Source organism: Mya arenaria, chromosome 8 (assembly GCF_026914265.1).
Source record: "Mya arenaria isolate MELC-2E11 chromosome 8, ASM2691426v1".
Lineage (NCBI taxonomy): Eukaryota > Metazoa > Mollusca > Bivalvia > Myida > Myidae > Mya > Mya arenaria.
The window spans coordinates 16,137,536-16,161,394 of record NC_069129.1 but is presented as its reverse complement, the minus strand read 5'-3'; the positions used below and the strand labels follow the sequence as shown (position 1 = coordinate 16,161,394).

At 33.7% G+C, this 23,859-nt stretch overlaps 1 protein-coding gene across 2 annotated transcripts in view; it reads left to right on the top strand.

Moving 5' to 3' along the window:
* Window positions 1-22,122, top strand: part of LOC128243545 (deoxynucleoside triphosphate triphosphohydrolase SAMHD1-like) — a 44,874-nt gene extending 22,752 nt beyond the window's left edge. For both annotated transcript variants that reach the window (XM_052961379.1, XM_052961380.1), the window contains 14 exons: window positions 2,123-2,177; window positions 4,784-4,944; window positions 7,443-7,558; window positions 8,060-8,130; window positions 10,086-10,253; window positions 11,807-11,854; window positions 12,770-12,922; window positions 14,847-14,938; window positions 15,521-15,577; window positions 16,092-16,275; window positions 18,101-18,181; window positions 18,923-19,027; window positions 19,381-19,506; window positions 19,936-22,122. In XM_052961379.1, the coding sequence (XP_052817339.1) occupies window positions 2,123-2,177; window positions 4,784-4,944; window positions 7,443-7,558; window positions 8,060-8,130; window positions 10,086-10,253; window positions 11,807-11,854; window positions 12,770-12,922; window positions 14,847-14,938; window positions 15,521-15,577; window positions 16,092-16,275; window positions 18,101-18,181; window positions 18,923-19,027; window positions 19,381-19,506; window positions 19,936-20,004 (1,486 nt within the window). In that variant the 3' untranslated portion in view covers window positions 20,005-22,122. The remainder of the gene's footprint in view (window positions 1-2,122; window positions 2,178-4,783; window positions 4,945-7,442; window positions 7,559-8,059; window positions 8,131-10,085; window positions 10,254-11,806; window positions 11,855-12,769; window positions 12,923-14,846; window positions 14,939-15,520; window positions 15,578-16,091; window positions 16,276-18,100; window positions 18,182-18,922; window positions 19,028-19,380; window positions 19,507-19,935) is intronic.
* Window positions 22,123-23,859: the final 1,737 nt, after the last annotated feature.

The following is a 23,859-nucleotide window of genomic DNA, read 5'->3' as shown; positions in this document are numbered from 1 at the left end:
AATAATAAAGATGTTATATTTGACAATCAGATAAAAAACATGGAATCTTGTAAAACATTGCAAAACGCAAATATAACATTTAGATCATTATTATGAGTTGAGTGCAATGTATGATTCAGAAAGAAATAATGTCTTAACTTTGAAATAATTCACTTCTAAATAATATCGGGATTTTGTTACAGTCGAAAGACAGTCTCTATTTTAAAACTCAAATTTAGAGAAACAAAACATGCATTAATTTCCTGGTAGTCAAAAAAAAAGACGTTTGTTTAGACCAAATGTCAAAACTCAATGGATTTCGCTGTTTTTCGTCCTTTCTGCATTAAGAATCATCTGTTTTATTTACAAATTTAATGAACTATTATTATTGATATAACTACCTTAATGTCTCTCTCAATATATTAATATTGTTGGGGGTTCGGGGTTACCTAGGGTACTGTTAATCGGCCTGGCTTGAAAAAAGGACATGGACAAACACTTCGAAGTAAACTGTAATACCAACTGTAATACCAGTTTACAAGTACTTTTAGTATATACACCAAGTATTGAGGTAGTAAACTGTAATACCAGTTTACAAGTACTTTTTAGTATATACACCAAGTATTGAGGTATTTCTCTTTAAGACTATGATATACAGTCTATCTTCATGTCGTTCACCTGACATTATTTTATAATATGTCCATGCCTTAGTTTGGCTCCATGTGTTGTACGCTTGACACCTTAAATTGGCTTTATCACTTTCTTTAAGTTTATATATGCATACGCGCAACATAAAGGAAAGACACCTTAAATATTTACAAGTTGTTATGATCATGGACGGATAAATAATGTTTTCAAATAACGTCGAAACAATATACCCCTCGATTATCGCGTTAATCTATCTTTTAAAATTTATTGACACAATTGTTTGGGACATAAAGACGACGTGTCCGTGCAAGAAAAAATCCCTTCGTCAAAGGTCAATGTCACACTTATATGTTTATCATTATAGAATGCTGCATAATATATGCATATATATAGAGTCTAGTAGGTCGTGTTTTGACTGTAACTTTGCCATGGACGATCAAATTTTAAACTAAATTTGCATATGTGTTTGGTACATTACGGCAATGTGTCGAATGCAAGGCACATGAGCTTTACTTCAAAGGTTAAGTTCACACTTGAGTTCAATCATAATGAAATGCTGCCTACGTGCACATGCACATCAATAGAACATCTGTCAGGGATGTAACCTTTTTTACGGGGAATTTAAAAACATAGTTAACATATATGTTCTAAACATAAAGGCAAAGTTGCGCGTTCAGAACCTACTTCCCAATTTGAAGTTCAAGGTCACATTTGTAGCTTAATCTGTATTGAATGGTGTATATATACTCATGGATAGAGAATAGTTGGTCGTGTCTGTGCTGTAACTTTGTCATGTACAGAAGGATTGTAAAAGTTGTTGGCACATCTGTTCGGTACATAAAGACGACATGTCGAGTACAAGACATTGCTACACTTGAGGTTTACAATCATGGGTTCTGGCATATAATTGTAGCTTATGTTTGCTTTTCCTGAACATATTTATATTAGTAATCGCATGATCCAAATAACTGGATGACATTTCAGGGACATTCGTTAATTATTATGACAGCTGTTGTTCATCAATTATTAACATATAGATAGTTAAATATCATACAAAATAAGGCTCTGGTTGCTTTGATTGTTATGCAAAAGTACGAGAAACACAAGTTGGTTACAAAAAAATACGGCACATGTGCATTTGATTTGAATGGAATTATCAAAACAGCTATATTGCAGTAAATAAAAGAAGTACACGAAAACATATTATGACATATGTCTATATTGTGCATTATTTAGATAAATCATAATTACAGTCAATTTGATTGTAGAATCAAAATTTATTCTCACTCTGCTGTCAGGCCGGACAGTTAATGTTCAATTATTTTTTCCAGATTTATATGTTTGAAAAAGACGGGTATATTCACTGTTTGAGCAGTTGCCGGAATAATATATTTTTATGGCGTTATGAAATTAAACTTACCATGCTGTCATTAACCATGACTTACATGTATCCTTTTTACAAAATACTGATTATCATTTTGGTTATGTTTTACAGTTCAGCAAACTTATCGGTTGACGATGAAATTACTTCACAGACATCACAGCACAAGGTAAGTTGTGCCTCATTCAAGTATATAACACACTATAAGTTGTCCCTCCTTGAAGGATAGAAACGCTTGAAAACAAAAGATATAAAGATGTGACACCATCAAGTAAATGAACTCTTGTAAACACCATGTTAGATTGCCCCCTTATAGTATACGAACTACTAAACACACACAACTAGTTGTGCCCCTTCAAGGATCGGAACTCTTGAACACATAAAGCTAGTTATGCCTCCCTCTATTAGTTTACGACTGTTGTACACACCATGTACGATGTGCCTCCTTAAATTAAAGAAAATCATGATCACACACGGTTAGTTGTGCCTTCGTCGAAAATATAGGAAGTCTTGAGCACACAAGGTTAGATGTGCCTCCTTTAAGTATAGGAACTCTTGTACACACAGGGTTAGTTGTGCCTCCCTCAAGTATAAGGACTCTTGAACAAACAAGGTGAGTTGAGCCTCCCTTTAATAAAGGAACTCTTTAACACACATGGATAGTTGTTCCTCCCTCAAGTATAGGAATTCTTTAACACACAAGGTTAGTGGCGCTTCCCTCAAGTAAAGTATCGCTTGAACACACAAAGCTAGTTGTGCCTCACTAAAGTATAGGAACTCTTGAACACACAATGCTAGTTTTGCCTCCCTTAAGTATGGGATCGCTTTAACACACAAGGCTAGTTGTGTCTCACTAAAGTATAGAAAATCTTGAACACACAAGGTTAGTTGTGCTTCCCTCAGGTATAACAAGTCTTGAACACACAAGGTTAGTTGTGCTTCCCTCAGGTATAACAAGTCTTGAACACACAAGGTTAGTTATGCTTCCCTCAGGTATAACAAGTCTTGAACACACAAGGTTAGTTATAATGCTTCCCTCAGGTATAACAAGTCTTGAACACACAAGGTTAGTTGTGCTTCCCTCAGGTATAACAAGTCTTGAACACACAAGGCTAGTTTTGCCTCCCTCAAGTATGGGATCGTTTTAACACACAGGGTTAGTTGTGACTCCCTCAAGTTTACACAAGGTAAGCTGTGCTTCCCTCAATTATAGGAACTCTTGAACACAAAAGGTAAGCTGTGCTTCCCTCAAGTATAGGAACTCTTGAACACACAGTTAGTTGTGCCTCCCTCAAGTATAGGAACTCTTGAACACACAAGGTAAGCTGTGCTTCCCTCAAGTATAGGAACTCTTAAAGACACTGAGTCAGTTGTGCCTCCCTAAAGTAAAGGAACTTTTGTAAACACCAGGTTAATTGTGCCTTTTTGAAGTATAGGAAGTCTTGAACACACATTGCTAAATGTGCCTCCTTTAAGTTAAGGATCTCTTAAACATACATGCCTCCTACAAGTATTGACAAGGTTAGCTCTACTCCCTACAAGTGCAGGAGCTCTTGAACACCCAAAGTAAGGTGTGCCATGTTAGAAGAAATTTTGAATACACAAGGCTAGTTTTGGTCTCCTTTAAGATTAGGAACAGAATTATTGAGAACAAATTTCAAAATGTAGGGAAAAAGTGAAACAAGGTATTTGATATGCATTAAATTGTGATTTGAAACGAAGTGTTAACTACAGTGAAACTGCGTTCCCTCAAACAAGCGGTCGTTCGAGAACCGGCGTTCTCTCGAGGTCGGAGCTTGGTCCCGAACTATATTCGTTCTATTTTCATATAAAATATACCCACGCTGCATCGAAACCTAATTATGTCGAGCAGTCGAGCAATATCCTCGGTCCCAAGTACACAAATCGTGCACAAAACCTTATGGCTCCCTCGAGGACATAATTTCACACTTTTTCCCAAACGCGTGTTCCAAAATAAACAAACAATTGCTAGGTGTTAAAATTTTCGCAAGTTGTAAAAATTGCAATGACAGTTGAAAGGCAATTTGATAAGGTGTGAAAAACCGTTTTTCACTGTTAACGCGTGACCGATATTAGTTGATATGGGCATTTGAGATGATAATTATGAGAAGTTAATGAAGAGAAGTTAACACTTTAGATGTGGTCAGAAGGTTCTTTGAATTCACTGCCGATGCTGACAGTGATCTTCAGTCGCTCTGTACGCTGTCACGTCACATTACGATTGAACAGTTTCGCGAAACCGACAAGATGCACCAATCAACAATCCTTGATTTTGCGAAACTTAAATCTGACTAATGCCACAATATGTACTGTCATTCAAATGTTGCTTGTTACGAAAATGTGCTTTTTTGTTAAAACAAACATTTTCTTTTTATTCATTTATTGTTTTTTTCTTTTGCGTTTTACATTTAATTTACGTCAACTTTAGAACATATTAGCGATTTCCACAACGAAACACATAATCGGTGTCTTAGTAAACAGTCTGTTTGACGACTTCAAACTTAAAATACACTGAAAGATATCTCATATCAAACTGAAAAATTGAAAATCGGGTCGTTCGAAACATCTGTTCCCTCGAGCTTTTGGCTCGGTCCCTGGCGACCTCGAGCGATCGCAGTTTTACTGTATATCGGTTAAGCCCATGCTTAATTGCTTTAAAACCAGCTTACAAAATAAATTGGTGAAATTATAGTTTGCAGTTTTTGCACATATGTAATTGTTACTAATATTCTGTTCAATCTGCGTTTTTTCTAGATTGTCAACGACCCAATTCACGGATATATAAAACTACATCCACTGTGTGTTAAAATCATCGACACTCTGGAATTCCAGCGTCTTCGATTCATTAAGCAACTCGGCAACGGCTATTTCGTATATCCAGGAGCATCCCACAACAGATTTGAACATAGTTTGGGGTGAGTAATCATATTTTGATGTTTGTGCAGTGTAAGATCTTGGCGATACTCAACATATATCTGTACGGTTTTAGCGAAAGAGTAATGACTTTTTTTGGTAGCACCCTTCTGGCCTAACGAAGAAAAACATGTACAGCCTTTTGCTTTCGTAGGACTGAATGCTGAAGATAATTACAGTTTACTTTTGTTTTCATTTAAATTGATATGATTATAAATACACACGAACTTCACATCTTTTACTGTTGCAATAAAATATTACTCGAAAAAATACCTAACATTTTTTATTACCCGATGCCATATATAAATGTAATTCACTATTTTTGACTGTTTTACAAATAGTAATCAACATGACAATGTTTTGAACTGTTGATCGTTAAACAAAATGAACTGTTACCCGCATGTGAGGCTACGTCATAGGTACGTCATTGGTTTTACCGAGATTCTAGAAATAAACTGCATATCGTTTAAACTCGTGAATTTCCGGTATTGGTTTTGTAATTTTAATTAGTTCATGGAGAATACCGAAGAAATTTCAGTCGTCTATAAACTTATATAAACAATATATTCGCTTTACAAAAGAATTTGTCTTTTCGTGTTTGAACAAAAATATACAATCAGGTAATGAAACAGTTGTTACATGGACATTTACGTAACAGTCAAAACTGTTGTCCCTCGGTGTCCGGGATGACATTCCGAACAGTTCAGAAGTCATCCCTCCCACCTCGGGACAACAGTTTGACTGTTACACAAATATGCATGCAACAACTGTATACTGTCAAATAAAAAAACATTAAGTTATTCTAAGCTTGATGCAATGTACCCTTTCTCCTTGAGCAACCCTTCCTTCGTCTATTTGAATTATTGTCTTTATTATTGATCATATGTGGATGTAACTTCAACCCCATTTGGGATATTGTCAGAACTAATTCTCCTACACTTTGATTAAAATCACTCAAATATGAAATTGCATGCAAATATTTAGAAGGACCACACATAAGTAGTGGTTGTAGCCCAAATATCGCAGGATTTATGGCCCTTAATTAACAAGGCACACAGGAAGAGTTACTATGCTGTATTAAAAATACACGCAAATCGAGCATCGATGTCACACCAACAAATATGTGAAGTATGGATGCCTAGTGACCCCATATTATGTTATTAACTCCCAAAATGTTATAACAAATGCACTTTTTTGACCTTCAAAGACTGCACAATAGTTCTAATTTGATAAAAAAAAGTTAATAAATTTATGTATGACATACTTTTGGTAATTTATTTTACTTTCAAGTTATCGGCAAGCGAACAATTTCCATATGATACCAGGATGATATAAGGTCACCAGGCCACTTAACAGTAAGGTTTATGTAGCTATCAGAGAACTAGCTTATTTGTGTGTCAGAATATTGGAGTTGAATGTTGACCTTTTCCTCAAAAAGGACATGTTCCTTAACTGTTACATTATAAAGGAAGGAAGTTATGCTAAATGCATGCTTTCCAGTTAAAATAAAAAAAACAAAACAAATGTTTTTAAAATGAACAGAAATATTTTTAGGAACCTTAATCCTTCAAGAAATACAAATAAAAAATCCACCTAAGATAAATATAAGAACACTTTTAAGGTGAATTCAGTAATACGGGCCCGTTCATTTAACGGATGGATGTTAAACATAAAAGGTGTCTAACTACCCCCAAAAATTAAACCAGAATATATAGGATCTGCCACCAGTCGTCATATAATTCACAATTTTATTGAACGAGTTGAGGAAGTATGTTTGTAAGCGAATCTTTGGTGGGTTTACTAACATATTTCATAGACAAGTTGAATAAGGTTATGTAATATAGGATGACAAGTATCAGATGGATGTTTTTATCAAGTAAATAATAGCGAACATATTTTACTTTTTTCACCTGCTCAAGTACAGAGCCGAATAATACAAACCAATGCCCTTTCTCTCACCTTAATGCATTGCGGGAATTTAGTACCCGGAATGATTTGAACCCAACGATAGTCATACATCGATCGATTTTATTCTGTATAAGTAGGATGCAAACATAGACCATATCCAGTAAGAATTACATAAAAAAGCACTTAACTTTCAACGAAATTTGCTTTTTTAATATCGTGACGTCATATCCTGTTATGATGACATCGTAATTTGTTATATATTGATGATATCATTGCCTGTTTAGACATATGATGTACCGATCGTCTTTAAAAATGTTTTTTTACGAAACCAAGACGAAACATCTCGCTTTCCTTTTAGGATTTTGATGGAAAATGGACTACTGTATTCAAATTAATTTCCATCGTACATTCATTGAATATTGCCAATCAACTTATTATATTTGCCAATTAATTAAGGGAGTGATATAATTTCTGATCAATCGGAAAAGCGCAATGTCATTTTACACATGTGTGATAAGCAAAAATGCATGATGGCTATATGAAAACGGAAATAAGGTATATCATTTGATACAATAATGTAATATTTTTTCAGGGTATGTCATTTAGCGGGGAAATTGGTGCGTGCGTTACAAGGTCGGCAGCCAGAACTGGGAATCACGAGCAATGACATTCTCTGTGCAGAAATAGCGGGACTTTGTCATGACCTTGGTAAAACTTTTATGTTTTAAGCTCGTCTGTTTGTTTGTTTTTCAAAATTAAAAGTTGTCATAACCTTGGTGTCACTGCCAGAGCATCGGCTTGCAAAATATTTAACCTTAACCATAACTCAAAATTGTTGCAGCTGTTCAAATAAAACCAAATACATAATTATGTTTCCCGCACATGTTTTCCAGAGACAATACACGAATGTTTAGCAAGGCCCTAAACTTCGACATTTAAAATGCAGAGTTATGCCCCTTTTAAACTAATGAAAAACAGATGAATGTAAGCGTTCACCCCGATGCTTTAAAGTTTGCTTTAGGATAACCTTCAGTTTGTTATTAGCATGCATTAAAACTGTCCAACAAAAAAATTCAAAATATCAAACATGATTTTGGAAGTTTTTTTGGAAATCAAAAACAAAATCACATAAGGTTTACAATGTGATGGGAAAGGCATTTTTAGTGTGTTTTTTTCTCAAACAGTTTTGTTTATCCATTTTGATTTCAGGTCACGGACCATTTTCACATCTCTTTGATGGAATGTTCATTCCCGCTGTCTTACCAGGTTCAAAATGGAAGGTAACATCGATGCAAAAAAACACTATTTCACTTTTTCACAATATTTTTTGTTTTAGTATTATACACCTGTTGTTGTTTACACTGATAATAGTTGGCATTACTGGCATGTCCAATTCTATGGTGGCATATAACTGCCGTCAGATAACCTATTAACGTTCACGAATCGTTTCGTGTTAACTACCACATTTTCGCGATAATCTAGCTATCTAGTTCATATTCGGGAAACTTTTTCAGGAATTCTAGTTATGGTTTGCGAGTTCCACTTAATCAGTAACATAATAAATGGTTAACAAGATAAGATTCTAGTTACCAGTTAACTATAAATGCATTCCAGATTCAGGCGCTAACACGTTATATAGTATGGTTTGCAAGTTCCACTTAGTGAGTAACATACTTACTGGTTAACTAGATAAGATTCGTTTACCACTTACTAAGTGAAAATCATTAGTAGATAACCAGTTGTATAAACATATTTATAGATAACTGGTAGCACGATCCTTATTTAGTTAAGCAGTTATTATGTTACTTATTAACTGGAATTCATAAACCATAACTAAATCAAAATGCAGAGCTTATCAGATGGTCGTTTTCACGCGGTGAGGACAAACATGTGGTCAGTTAATGTATGAAGGAAATATTTTTAGAAATTCGGTCAGTTAATGTAGTTGAAACTATTTTTAGATTATCGGAAATTGTATGTTCTAAGAATGGGAATATGATTGTGGTTTTCAAGTTTTATTGATAAATAAATGTTATTTATATGTTTTGTAAGTATCTGTGTTGAAATATTACTAGTGCTGTTATGAATGCTTCGCGCACTTTAGATGTTTTACAGGTTAAATCCGAACTACTTTGCTTTATCAAACCTATGCATAACTCACTGTCATATCAGGGCATGTGTGTTAGAATAATTTAAAAGCCATTTGTCCAAAACTATGCCAAGAATACACCGGAACGAAGCTATTAGGCAAAAAAATGAAAACATCTTATAAGAAAAGTATAAGCCTAAAAATCATAGAATGAATAGTATTTTGTAATTGTATAGCAGGCAAATCACAGTATTTGAAGCATTTGCAACGCGAAACCTGAGATAAAACTATTTTGACTTTCAAACAATCATTTTTGTTTCTTATCTCATGAAAGTAATATCAAAAATACACCATTACAAATAAGCGTGCTTCAGAGTCACACCAGATTATAATAACAAACCCTGCAGGCGATGGGTCACTTGCGGTCGGTAATAATTTCTAGAACATCTTGGGCTAAACTCAGAGTGAATATCAGTACGTTACCTTCCTACCAGAGCCTCCATTATTTTGACCTATTAATCTGATAAATATAACGATCTAAAATTAGTTATATCTTGCTAAAAATAAAACGCCAGGATACAGAAATACAGCGCGGAAATAGCCGAACAAGCAAGAACTCATACTCAGACCGCAATACAACTAATCTATTTTTATGATTTCGTTATTCTGCTAAACATAGAGCGCATTGAGCGCAAAAAAAATGGGTTGAAACGACATGAATAGAAGTAGTTCTTTGGAGATTGCGGTCTTAAGACTACCTGCGCGCATGCGCAGATAGTCTAAAAACCAGTTACTGCTAGAATTGCATCAATTGATAAGTGGTAACACGAATCTAGTTAACCATGTTAGTTATAGAAGTGATATCAAGCCCCGATTTCTCGAAACATCTGAAGTCTTTTATCAAGGGATCAAGCTAAGCTCACTGTTTTTTTTGTTTTTTTTTGTATAAGTAACTTGTTTAATATTTCATGTTTAAGAGTTCTGAGGCTTTTAAAGAAAAAAGTTTTAAATGAGTTCGTGATGAAGTATGTTTATGTTTTTAAATAAGGTAAGCAAGTAATTTGGCTAAATTAAATAAAAGACTGAAGCTTGTTTGGAGAAAATTTGGCCAGACCTAGTCCTAAAACACAAATATTTGGTTTCCAGCATGAACAGGCATCTACCGAAATGTTTGATTATCTGGTGGCTGAAAACAAGCTGCTACCGGAATTCGATAAATACGGACTGACTGAGCTAGACCGGGTGTTTATCAAGGAACAGATTGATAGACCCAGTGAACCAGAAATTGCAGGGTCAAGTACACCAGACCAGAAGGTTAGCTGGCAATAAATTATTAAGCTATAGTCATAGATATTTTTAATTTTATATTTTATTCAAATACAATAAAGACATATAACTTTTAAAAAGGATTAAATTCAGTTGGCTTGAACTTTGTATATACATCTGTAGCCTGTAGCATGTTTTGAGGGCAAAGTGCTATGGGAGAGAACCGTATAGCACTTACGGACCATAAGTTCCCAGATTAGACAAATAATTTAGACAATGTTATTTTACTTGACAACCAACTGGAAGTTGGTGGGGGGAGGCACAGGCACTTTATTGAACGACCCAGTAAATCAGCAACTGAGTTACAGAAGATATAGTGAAATAAAATACTGTGCTGGTGGAAGCTTTTGGGTATTGTAGAAAATTGTTGTTTGTGGAGTGATGTTGATGGCAAAATTAAAAAAAAATTAAGTTAAGGGGCCCGCAATTGATTGCTACTTCATGTGCAATTTTTAAAAAGTAATGTATATAGCAATATACGCTTTAATGTCCGTGACTCCGTCGGTCTGAAACGCGTCCATTCTTTTATTTTCAACTCCGAGAAATAAGTTGGTCTAGATTTTCAGAGAAAGTTCTATATAAGCGTCGAAAGTGCTCTTTATTGCGAGGTTTATGGTCGGTATATGACCAAAAATATCCCAGTATTAAGAAAGTAATCTTTAAAAAAAACTACATGAATCGAGATCTTTTGTTTACATGTTTTGCCGTGCACTTTACCAATACGTCAGGTGGGTTCTCCACCCAGTTAACTAGAGGATCGAACATAATTATTTGTTTTATAACAGCCACATTCCGATATTTCAGCAACCACAACAATGCCGAAAACTAATGCCACTGCGGTACGACATCAAATACTACGCCAACAACAAACTTACACCCATTAATACGAGCACAACCATTCTTACAATGACGTGTATTTCATTCACAGACAAATGCCACTTCTACTATTACAGAACGAAACCATTAAGCAGACAATAACCACACACACAAACCAAACAACTACAATTAACACCTCATACAATAACCGTTTCTTTATATGCTACTACCTACAAGAAGAACAACAATAATAATAGCAACAACTCCAACAACAACAAAATAGAAGAAAAAGGAAATTCTATATTTTAGACATCAATTACAAAGCCTATGGCAGCATAAACTTGAAAACACTGTGGGAATCGAAGGTACGCCTACAACTGCAGTTAACCCGAGAAACAGTACATCAATTTCAACCACAACATCAATGTCAACAACAACAGCACCATAAAACACTAATATATGATTTATTATATATTTATGAGCAAAAAAAATGTCTACAAAGAATCTAAAAAAGGAGTAATTTTATGTGTTCGGAATGTGTAACAAATGAGATCCAATTTTTTCCACCTGTGAGAACTGTGATCTTGGAAAATTATTGTCCTACAAAGGTCCCCTACCTCAGCAACGACCTGATGGACACACTTTCAGCAGCTCTTCCTGTTGTACTTTCATTCCAAATTTATAATTATAACAAGTTACCTATCTAAGTGAATGGAATATTTCAGGAGTGGACTCTGAAAGGAAGACCAAAGGAGAAGAGTTTTTTATATGAGGTAAAAGGATTTTTTTACATTTGTTATATCATACTATAACATGAAACTAAGTTTGAAGGTAAAGCAATTTCATGTCCAAATAATTTTAAAAAAGGCAATATAATTTATGTAATATTATAACAACATGATTATAACTTATCAGAATACAACTGGCAATTGAAGCCAATGAAATTGCAGATAAGCAATCATTAAGTACTAGACTTAGTCATTAAGAATTTCACCATTTGCGGGTGTTTAAAGGTCCACCCACTCCACGCATCAGATACACTCTCCCTGCGTTGTCTATGTATGAGCAAATGAGGTAGTATTCTAAGTCAATTAAAATTTATAAATGAATAAGAAAGGGTTTGTTCGCTATGCTCACTCTGCCAATTTTTATTCAAATATGCTTCATGCCATCTAACTATTACATGAGCACCAAAAGTTATTTTAAGGGAGTACCTTGTGTTTATCTTTTATTCTGATTTTCTTTGGTTCCAATATGACAATAAAAGCATAAATAATATTTTCAAATTTATCAGTTTTGATGTTTTTTAAAACCAGTTTGAAATTTATAATTAATTTTTACTTGCAGACAACTTGCAAAGTATAACATTGTAACAATTAATACTATTTGAAATTCAAACTACATTTTCAGCCAATGAAATTGTATTTAAGCACTATGCGTAATCAATATAACAATCAAGTTTCGCGTGTGTTAAAAGGTCAACCTACTTCCATTCATCCGAAACACACTCTGTGGGTCGGATTTTGCATTGACAATGTGTCAGTCAAAGAGGTTGCATTCTAAGTCACTTAGATGACCTGAAATAATACCTTAATGATTTAATAAGGGTTCATTCGCTACACTCACTCCCTGTATTCTAGTCATTAGGATATTACTTCATGTTATCTTACTACATATATTACTTCTAGGTGGTTGCCAACAAGCGCAATGGCATTGATGTTGACAAATGGGATTATTTCGCGCGGGATTGCCACATGCTGGGAATCCGGAACAACTTTGACCACAATCGATGCATCGAGTTTTCCCGCGTGCTTGACTCACAGATTTGTTACCGGGATAAGGTACTCTTGCTCTTAACGGCATTACAGGCCTAAGTTTCTCGAAATATCATAAGTCCCTTGTATCAAGCTAAGCACAATATTTTGTGTTTTGGTATGATTTGTTTAGTATTTAGATTTTGGAAGGAAATAATCTTTAGGTTAAAGAAAAAAGAGCTTTTTTATTGTGTAAGTTTAATTAAGGAGATTGGCTGAATGAAACAAGATACATACTTAAGGTTTTTACGCTGAAATTTTTCGGGAAATTGAGGCCCGCTGTGGCTTAAATATGGATCTAAATATTATGTATGGGATTTTCTGAAAGTTGTTTTCTAGTGTATAATACCCAACGATTGACACCATCTCTTCAAAGAATGTAGTAAATTATATCTTTTTGGAGACAGTATTTTTAACAGAATAATAATATTTATTTCGTTGTCGATTGGTCAGTTCATATACTAAGAGTATAAAGATTTAAGCAGTTGAACATTTAATTTAATTCATGATGTTAACTTTGCATAAAAGACCATTCTTGACCTGAGAACATTTTTATCACATGCTAACCCTCGTTTTCCGTGTAATATACCCATAACGAATATTTTTATCTTACACATGTGTAAGATAACATATATCTATTGGCTAGACTAATCACACGCGACCTAGATATCCCTCCGCATTGTTTGTAAACAAAATGGTTTAAACGCCAACAAATATTTACCTTAGAAATGAAGCTGTAGGACTGCCGGGAGACAAATGGCTAACGAATTATATATAATATAAAGTATATATAATCGTGCCAGAAGGCGTATTGATAACAAACTTTCTGGTAATGTTCCGCCAACCAGATAACGCAGATCACTAGACACAACAATATCGAGTCAGTCAACAAATATAGCCACATTAGTGACAAACAACACATGAACATTTGAAACATCTCCATCTTGACAAACACAGGTAATATGCCATCAAAGCCATTTTCTTGCCAGTTTAATCAGCTTTCGGTTACCAAAGACACAATTATGTATTCCACAGCACAGGTATCTCCTTCCACATCCAATGACTTCATGATCTCTTAAAACATTCTTGGTGGAACTTTTTAACATCAACATCTATGCAGTACAGAGTAAGGCTTCGCCGTTATCATCTGCATTTTGGGAAACTTCATATACACTAAGAAAACGCTTCAAAATCATCGTAGAAAGCGACAGCGAATAACTTTTAAATCCGTGCAAACATTAAAACTTGACAGACCTATGTAGGTCACATAAACCGCGTAAATGCATGTACTCTTAGTGTGACGTCATCAAATTGGGGTGTTTTGGTTAAAATTGTGCGTTATTAGATATTTTACTACACATGTTTATATGTGTGACTTGTTAAGCGCTTCATCAGAATTAAAACTTGACAACTGCTAGCTATTTTTGTCAATTTTATTTGGAGCTATTTATATGGCGCATCGTTGACATTCCACTCTGAGTACTTTGGCTGTTAAACAATGGGTTCAGAAAGTGGAACTAAATTGGTAATAAAAACACCGTTATAAGCATGAGATTAAAAAGATCTGACACTCATTGTCATTTTATACAAGATGTTTATTAAACTCGTTTACAGGCTTGCTTACTAACAAATTTCATGAACTCGTTTAATAAAATCTTGTATTAAATAACAACTCGTGTCAGATCCTATATGTCTTAAGCTTCTTGATAAGAGGACCTTATTGATGAAAACTTAATATATGTATGTCAGAAGAATCAGGGCGCTTTTAAACCCTTTTAAACAAGAAATGCAATAATTTGTTCACTTCGAAAGCTTTGTATGACCTAGTTTGTTATAGCTCTTGATAATAATGTAAAATGTATGTCATATGGAGTCAGGTCTTTACCGAAATTCTTAATATATATTATAAACATATAGCTCTTTAAATAAATCTCTATTATTTTGTTCACAGGAAGTGGGAAACTTGTATGACATGTTTCACACTCGCCGTACGCTACATAGTAGAGCCTACCAACACAAAACCACCAAGATTATCGAAAAAATGTAAGATTTTATGTTTGAGGTTTTCTGTGTGTTTTTTGTTAAGTGTGTCTGGGAAGTGTCAATGATGAAGTTCCAGTTTGATCAAAGTGAAGTAGCTTCATTTTATTTTAAAAGTAGTTCTTAAAGTTGATATTTTCACTCCTTAGATAAACAGTGAACGTTTTCACTGCTGTTATTTCACTGATAAAACTCCATATTTTGACGAAAAATATAAAAGAAACTGGTACACATGTATCCAGAGACAACATGCACGTGCATAGCGTAGCCAATAATTTTAATAAATGTCAGGTTTTGCTCCTTGATTCACTGAAATCAACTAGATCAGCGTTATAATTCTCTCTGTGACGATCTTGTTGAAGCTTGTCAGTTTATGGGGAAAAAGTGGAAATATTGTTTTTGTTTTGGAGTCTTCTTCAGACTGTGTGTGCGTGCATGCGTGCAAGAAAGTTTGATCCTCTTGCAAAACACTTGTGTCTGCTTTATCTTCGTATATATTTAAAATAATTTTCCTCCGTCTTTAAAACCAATATTTTGTATTTGTTACTGCACATTGTACGTTAAGTTAAATAATATTCTTTTCAGGGTTACTGAAGCTCTAGTCAAAGCCAACGATTTTATCAAATTTAATGGAAAAGATGGGTGAGCATAAATATAATTTTATTGAGTGACCTCCCCTGATAAATAGAAAACAGTGCTGTCTTTAATGGAGAAGTAACTTTGCCAAAATAAATATTGTTTTTAGTAAACATATATTTCTCATTAACCATAGTACTTGTAACGTATTGGGTAAAAAACGAAATTTAAAAGAAACACCTCGTACTGCGGTATGTGATATTCAATGTTTTCTGAAATAAATTATTCAACTCTCACTCGTTGAATGGTTCATACTGTTACTTCGGTGACACTCTTCCTAATGAACAAGTCAAACCTTTTAAAAGTTGTTTCGAATATTGTTGGATATGCATTTTAACCTCTCAGGATATTCATATATTTATATATCGTAATTGTGACTAGTCCCATAAATAATGAATGTTTCCTCCCTGAACTGAGAAAACGAACTACTTTTTTCAATTTACAATCATATTGATGGATTTTATCAATTATAGTATGATATCTTGAAATGTTTGAAGAACGCTTTACTTGAAATTTTCAGGAAAAAGTTGAAAATGTCTGAGTCCATACATGATATGAAAGCCTTCAGTCAGATGACGGACCACGTGTTCAACCTCATTGTTAGTTCAACAGACACAGATCTGAATGAGTCACGAGAAATTCTCAAAAAAGTGTTACGGCGCGAGCTTTACAAGTTTGTTGGACAAATACAGATGTTAAAGGAAGTAAGTTGGATGTTGAACAAAAAAGCCACGACAAAAGGGCAATGCTCGCCTATTGGTTTTTGCCAGTAAAAATAGATCATAACTCACCAACAACTCAAACTCTTAGAAAAAAGAGACAAGCTTAAAACTAGCTTCAGTGAAACACAGTGTAGTTTCACAATATTTTATAAATGGCGTCAAGATATAAATGTTTACTGTTCACTGGTAATATTTAGATCCAATCATTTTAAGGTAAAATTTAATAACCAAATTTGAAACTGTGTGGAAACACCTATAAATGCTTATTGCAGACTTTGAAAAACAATAAATGCATACACAATTAGAAATACCTTTATTGCGAAAACAGTCGTCAAATGTCTCGAAGAAAAGATCAAGGTGTTGCAATTGCTTTGGTGTCTGCTGTTGGTGGTTTTTATGAACTTGTGTTAATATTGGCCAACACCATTAAACGTCGTCGTAAAACCGGGTTACGTGCAAAAGTACTTTTGAGGTAGGTCTCTTTGGCTGCTTACCAAAGTCAGTCTAGCATTTACATCATTTGCGGTGGTCTTGCTATTTTGAAACCTCCCTTCGAAAAACTTGGGGTTTTAAAAGAGAGTATGCTTCTTTGCACATGGTTGTTGGCTGGTCGGTAGACCAAGCCTTGACTGATAAAGCACTAGAGAACTTAATGTCCACTTACTAAACTGGGACATTGGTCATGACCAGCGCATGAATCATATTGATTTTGATGTCAGTAGGTCTTAGGGTTTGGTGATCGTGACTTTAAACACGAAAAGCTTATCTTATCGAGTGTTGGGATATGTTTGAGCCCACAGTTCTAACACTTTGTGTTGAGGTTGGTCATGACTAGCAGATTAATATTTGATTTTGAGGGAAGTTAGTCAAACAATGGTCACGGTTGTTGTGAATTGTACACAATTTTTTTTTTTCGTTTGATAGCTAGAGTATGTTTGTACCTATAGTTGCTCAGTAGGGAGGTAGTCATTGCCAGCAGATGATCCTTATGATTTGAGCTCAGTAGGTCGGAATGCCCTGTCCCGATGACCTTGAACACAAAATGTCCGATTGATAACTTAGTTTGGGACTAACGTTCATCTCTCAAAATAGGTATTACATTATTTTTTTTTATAATGTAATATGATTGCTAACTTTCATGTTTTAATTAAAAGTCGCAAGAAATGGACCATTGCCGTATTATCATATAAATATAAGTTAACACTCCTTTTTCATTTACCCTTTTTACAACTTTTTTTTATTATTTATCTTTGAATGAGCGTAAATATCTGCAAAGCAGTGATAAAAGACTGCTGACACAAGATCAGATCGTAGATTTTAATATTTCCGTTCGAAATTATTGTTTTATGGCTAAAAGCGACACAAACGGTTTAAGAAATATGCATAAAACATCAGTTTTTGAATTTAAACATAAAAATCCATCTATTTTTTTCAGTATTCTTATATGACTGATTTCTGTGCATTTTTTCCAAAATTGGCTGGTTCCAAGACAAAAAATAAAAAAAAGTTGTCATAACGTTCAATTTGTGAGAGTGTTTTGCTTTATAACTCGCAATGCCCATGTTCTTAACTTTATATTATACATGCAATTAATTCACTGCAGTCAAGAGGACGCATACATGTTTTACTGGAAGATATGATTCATCAACTTACTGCGTTAAACACATCATTAACTATACAATCTATCCTCTTGAAGTGATGATGTTCATAACCTAAACAAAAATCTCATACATTTTATGTGCAATGATTAGTTGCCATTAGGCAGGCATACATGTTTAACAAATATCTCTTATTAACTCTCTTCCAGGATGAAAAAAAGACATTGATCGCAACGATTGACAAACAGACGCCTGAGGGCTACCCAGCAGAAGATATCATCATCTTCCAGGTCCGATACTTTATATTTGAAATGTTCAATACTTCCTTAGCTGTTTTAAAACATATTAAGTTTGAGGGAAACTTTATATCTTTTTTCACAATCAATGACATAATACAAGACAAAAAAAGCTGTTGTGCATAAAAAGTGATTGTTCATACTCGTTCAAGCTTCAAGATATTTTCATTTCGGCCAACCCTCCATAGAAAAAAAAACTGAAATATTTGTAAAATTTTAAAAACCACTCTTTAGGGAGGGGTTTATAATATTTGCCCTTGTCTTTCATTCAATCCATCAGAAAATATATTAAAGCACTTATTTAAGAAAAGTAAATAAGTCAGAGTAATAAAACTTGACAATAATTTACTTTATACTTTGTACTTTATTTATTTTGTTAAGACTACATTAGTACCGTGGGAATATTGACTGACAAAATGTTGTTTTCATGAATATTAATGAGATAGGAAAGAAAACTTTTCTTCCAATGAAACCTGCAATATTTGGTTTTTCCTAATCATGAGCTCGGAAGTTTGTCACTATATTATCTCACGGTAGTTGTATATTGAGGGGACTGTATTCTAGGGGTGCCTACGATTGAAGGTAGCGCCTTATTTACATTCATTGTTTCATAAAAAGAACTTACAGTATAAAGGAAATAAATATTATTTGTGATTCATGTATTGTATTACGATGGTCAAGAGTAACTCAAACTTCTTATATCCACATCCTATCTCATGTATTTAAATATTTCAGCTTGTGACCCTGGACTACGGAATGAAAGATAAGAATCCAATCGGCAGTGTGAGGTTCTACAGCAAAGATGAGCCGAATAAAGCCGGCCCCATTAGACAAGATCAGGTATGCTCTCATTTTGAGCTTGATGCTTTTGGGATAATAGGTCAGTGTGTTGTCATAACCTTTGTTTGGTCTTTGGTGTCATGTAACATAATGGCATAAGCATTCACTCTGTGGCGCTCTTTGCTATCCGTTAGACTAAAGGCAATGCTCTATATGTTCTATATTGCTGTATATTTCACAGAGCAATATACCAAACATTGACAAATGTATAAAACAAATGTTTAAATAAGCTGTCTAAATGTTTACCGAAATCAAAATATTTCAAATCAATTGCAAGTATGTACATAAATTATTTATGAGAATACATAAAATATTGTACATCTGTAAATGATAAATATATATCTTCGTTACAGAAGCCAAGTTTCATTCCTGATCACTTCACGGAGCAACAGACACGAATCTACTCAAAGGAGCTTGATACGGGTTTCCTTAAGGTAGTCAGAGAGGTCTTGAACAGCTTGTCCGATAAAACAACCGAGGTAAGCTATTCTTGGTGGTGAGTTCCTTAACACTTCATTGTCGAGCGCTTTACAACAACTTCTATGTTATACATTAGCTGTACATTCCGTCTATCTATCTTGATACAGGTTATTGCTTCTGTGAAAGTGACAAAGTGTAAATCTGGGATTATATAACGCTCTCCGCTTAAGCCACTTAGTTGATTTATTTTTTAGGCGTGGATTAAAATTTCTTGCAAAAGAATTGGACCTGCAACACAGCTCAGTGTATTATAGTGATGGACAGGGGATCGTTACGTGTATTTGTTTCTCAACCAAACTATGATACAATTCTTTCATGTAACATCATGCTAATGAGCATGACAAAGATAACAATCTGATATACTGCATACCGGTTTTTTTTTTAAATCAATACGTTTTAGCTAAACTAAACTGTTGTACATATTCCAGAGTGGTGATAAGAACTCTCCAGATGAAAAGGACAAGTCCACTAAAAGCAGCAATGACACCGAGGGGTAAGACGGTCATCCAAACTGGACTTTGACAACAAGCAATGAAACAAATGTCAATTTCTCACAGAAAGACTGATTACGAAAGATAATGGGACATCATTTTCAGATACATTTTTTGCTTTGCAACATAATTCTCCTATTTCTCTAATGCTTTATAGCTTTGTTCACAGAAAATCAACCAGTTCATTATTAGGTTTGTATAGACACAGATAAAGTGCAGGGTATTGCATCCAAACTGCTTCTTTAGGTAGTCTGCCTTTTTTAACTTTTGTTCATCAATTATTTATTACACCTCATAAAACATGGATACAAAGACAATCCATATTCAAATGGAACTATTAAAGGCCTATTGAAGCAATCATTGTTTCATTTTAGATGTGTATTTGGCATTTAAGCATATCCGGTAATTGAACTCCAAAAAATGTTTTTATTCCATTTTGTTATATTTAAAAAAAATGCAAAAAAAGTTTTATATCAATTATTTATACAGCAGTTTTACCATTTTTAAACAGTTCATTGTCAGTCTGCAATGCGTGTACATGTTTTTTAATAAAGCACGACTTTCTTTGTGTTTTGATAAAAACACACCTGAAAAATGGGGTCTTGCTTAGTTTAAATTCAAAATTGTCATGTTCAGGTAATGCGATAGTTCATCTCATTTATAGGTAATTTTAAACTTGGAAACCCCAGATGCATTTTCGAAAACTTGTAATGTTTAAACGAACTGTCAGATTCACATGCTTGTTAGAGGTAGTTGTTTATTTATAATTGTTTGTTGGTGTATGTTTTTTTCTTCTTTTTGAAGACGATAAATCTTTTGTCTTGTGTTCCGCTACTATTGACATTTTGTTGACAACAAAGTATTTTCTTGTTTGTTAATTTTCTTGTTCTTGTTTAGCTTTTTTGTTTTTCAATTTTAAATATTTTCTTGTATGGCTTCTTGAATGAGTGAGTTTGTTGTGTGAGTATTATTGTCAATGATAGTTTTGCTGATTTATATTTTAATAATGCTTCTCATAAATGCACAAGGGGGATCCACTAAGTTTAGTCTTCACAATTTACTTTTAAATTTGGAGCTTGTGCTGTTTACAATTTTACTTAAATTTTATCAAGTATTTATACAATAGTTGAAATAATAGTAAACTAATTTATTATACTTTGTATCTTACCCCATTCTACCGCATTGTTCCTACAAACACCCGGACTAGAGAAGTGGAAGTCAAATCCCCTGAAATTAATTCATAGAATTTCATTTATTTTTGTTAATGTCCAGAAATATGGATATTGTCTACTTATATATTTATGTTTATTAGTTCCTTTTCTGCGCGGCTTTATAGAAAGAGGGATGCATTAAATGTTTATTCTTATATCTAAGACATTTACATTAAACACTCAACTGCTGTATTAAACTCTCAACGTTTAGTGAGAAGTCATGTCTTATATTCTGAGATAGTGATACGTAAAAGTTCTTGGGTTTGCAGAGGTAAAAATGTCTTAAATAGTAAATCAATAATATTATAAATCTTATAAATCTTAATCTTATTATATCAATCTCTGAACTTGTATCCTAACTCTTAATTTACAGCGAACTAATTGGTGTTTATTATTTTGTCCCGATTGAAATCTAATCTTCTGATCCAAATATCAAGAAGAAAATACTTTTATCTCTACTGATAACATTATTAAACTTCGGTAAACAATGCATTTATAATGTAACTGAAATTTAATAATACTTTCCGGTTATTTAACTTCTTATTTTGATTTGTATGTTTACCATTTTCGCGAAAGTTATTGTTTGATATGTAAGGCCATTGTTTACGCATAAAACAAATTGAGTACAATTTTGTTTTGTAGTTTGTGCTTTTTTGTCCATCTTTTCTCTTGTACGATTTTCTTCTATATTATGAGGGATGTTGTGTTTATCAATATAAAATATAGTTGTATCGGCGTTTGTTTATTCATTTTATAGTATTTTTTGTGAAATAAGTGCCTTGTGAGTTTTATAAATGTAAAGTAATAGATTTTTTATTTAACTTACACTGTTTTATTATATGCCATTCTCTCACTCTGTGATTTTATCCTCCTTTCATTTAGTGCTGTTTGTATTCAAAAAATATAACCAAGATTTTTTGTCTTGTTTACTATACCCCGTCGAAGGTTTGAACGGAGAGATACAGATTTGATCTTGTCTGTCATCAAAAGCCAGAGCCATTCGTATGTTACTAATATCCGAAAATTAATGAAACTTATTTGAACTCTATACACGTAGTGTGATGGTGCACACAGATTCCTGTGAACCATTCATCAGAGTTATTGCCCTTGAATCAATTTAAAAAAAAAAACAAGAAAATAACACTTTAATATGAACGTCCGAAGTCATTTATATGCAATAATTTTTCAAAACATGGGTATGATGGCTTCCGTTTGCACGAGTTATGGTTTGATAAAATGTGTTTATTATCACCCGCCGAATAAGGTTTTGGGAGGGGAGAAATCTTTTGGTGTTGAGCGTCCATCCGCCCGGCCGTCACACTTTTGTAACCATACCTTGGTAAGGATTGGTCAGATTATGTTTAAACTTGGTCATAATGTTCCCCTTGATGAAATCTCGACCGCTTGTAAAAATTAGTCAAAACCTAGGCCACTAGGTCAAATCTTTGAAAAAAATCTTTTGAACGCACTGCAGACATTAATTTGGTCAAATATTCATGAAACCTAATAAGAATCTTTCCCTTGATAAACTATTGCACAAATTTAAAACTCGATCACATGTGAACAAAAATTACGTCCCTAAGTCAATCTATTTTGTCTGGAACCACATCATCAGAACCATATCTTGGTAAGGATTGGTTAGATTATGTATGAACTTGATATGAATGTCGCCCTGAATGAAATCTCACCACGTTTTAAAAGAGTATAACATTGTCATATCAAAGAAAAATATTTTAAACAGAATAGCGACCTCGTATTTGGTCAAGAACTCAAACTTAATCAAAATATTTTCTTGATAAATCATTGACTAGTTTGCAACTGGGTGACATGAGGCCAGAAGCTAGGCCACTAAGTAAACCATTTAAAAATCATGTCTGGAATGAAATAAAAGAATGTATTGGGAATTCGTGGAAAAGTATTACGCATTGTCAAAAATATGTATGCAAAGGTCAAAGTACGTAATAGATGTTGTTTTTTTCGAATGCTCTGTTGGTTTTAAACAATGCGAAATTCAGTCCCCTTGACTGTTTTCTTTGGGTTAGAAGATTTAGAGATGTTTTGCAAGATGATTTCAAAAGTGGTATTACAATAGATCAAATTATTCATATTATTGTTATTTGCTGATGATATGGTTATAATTGGCAAAAATGTTGAGAATTACAAAACAAAACCTTAAACCTTTAATATGAATTCTGCTAAACATGGGGACTAGACGTTAACCCTGATTAAAGTAAAGTTAATGTGTTTAGAAACAGGGGTTATATGGAGATAAAACTTAAGAGGTTATATATAATTTTAATTACTTGGGCAGTGATAGATTAATTCATGATGAACGATATTGTTTAATATCTGGTTCTGGTGATTTGGAAGATGAGTATCATTTCGTCAGTATTTGTAAAACATATGATAATAAGAAGCAATATATTTACGTTAATTAATAACTATGTTTTACCAACTCTAATCCGATGTGCAATAAATAATGGATACCTTCAAAGCTCACCATAGACACCAGCATTACTGGTGCTAGTTCTAATATTCAAAATACGTTTGCAAACTTTTAACTAGCGATTGAAAATCGGACTCCATTTGATATCGATAATCGAATCGAATCGGACCAAGTATTTCGATTTACTACCGGACAATAATTGAA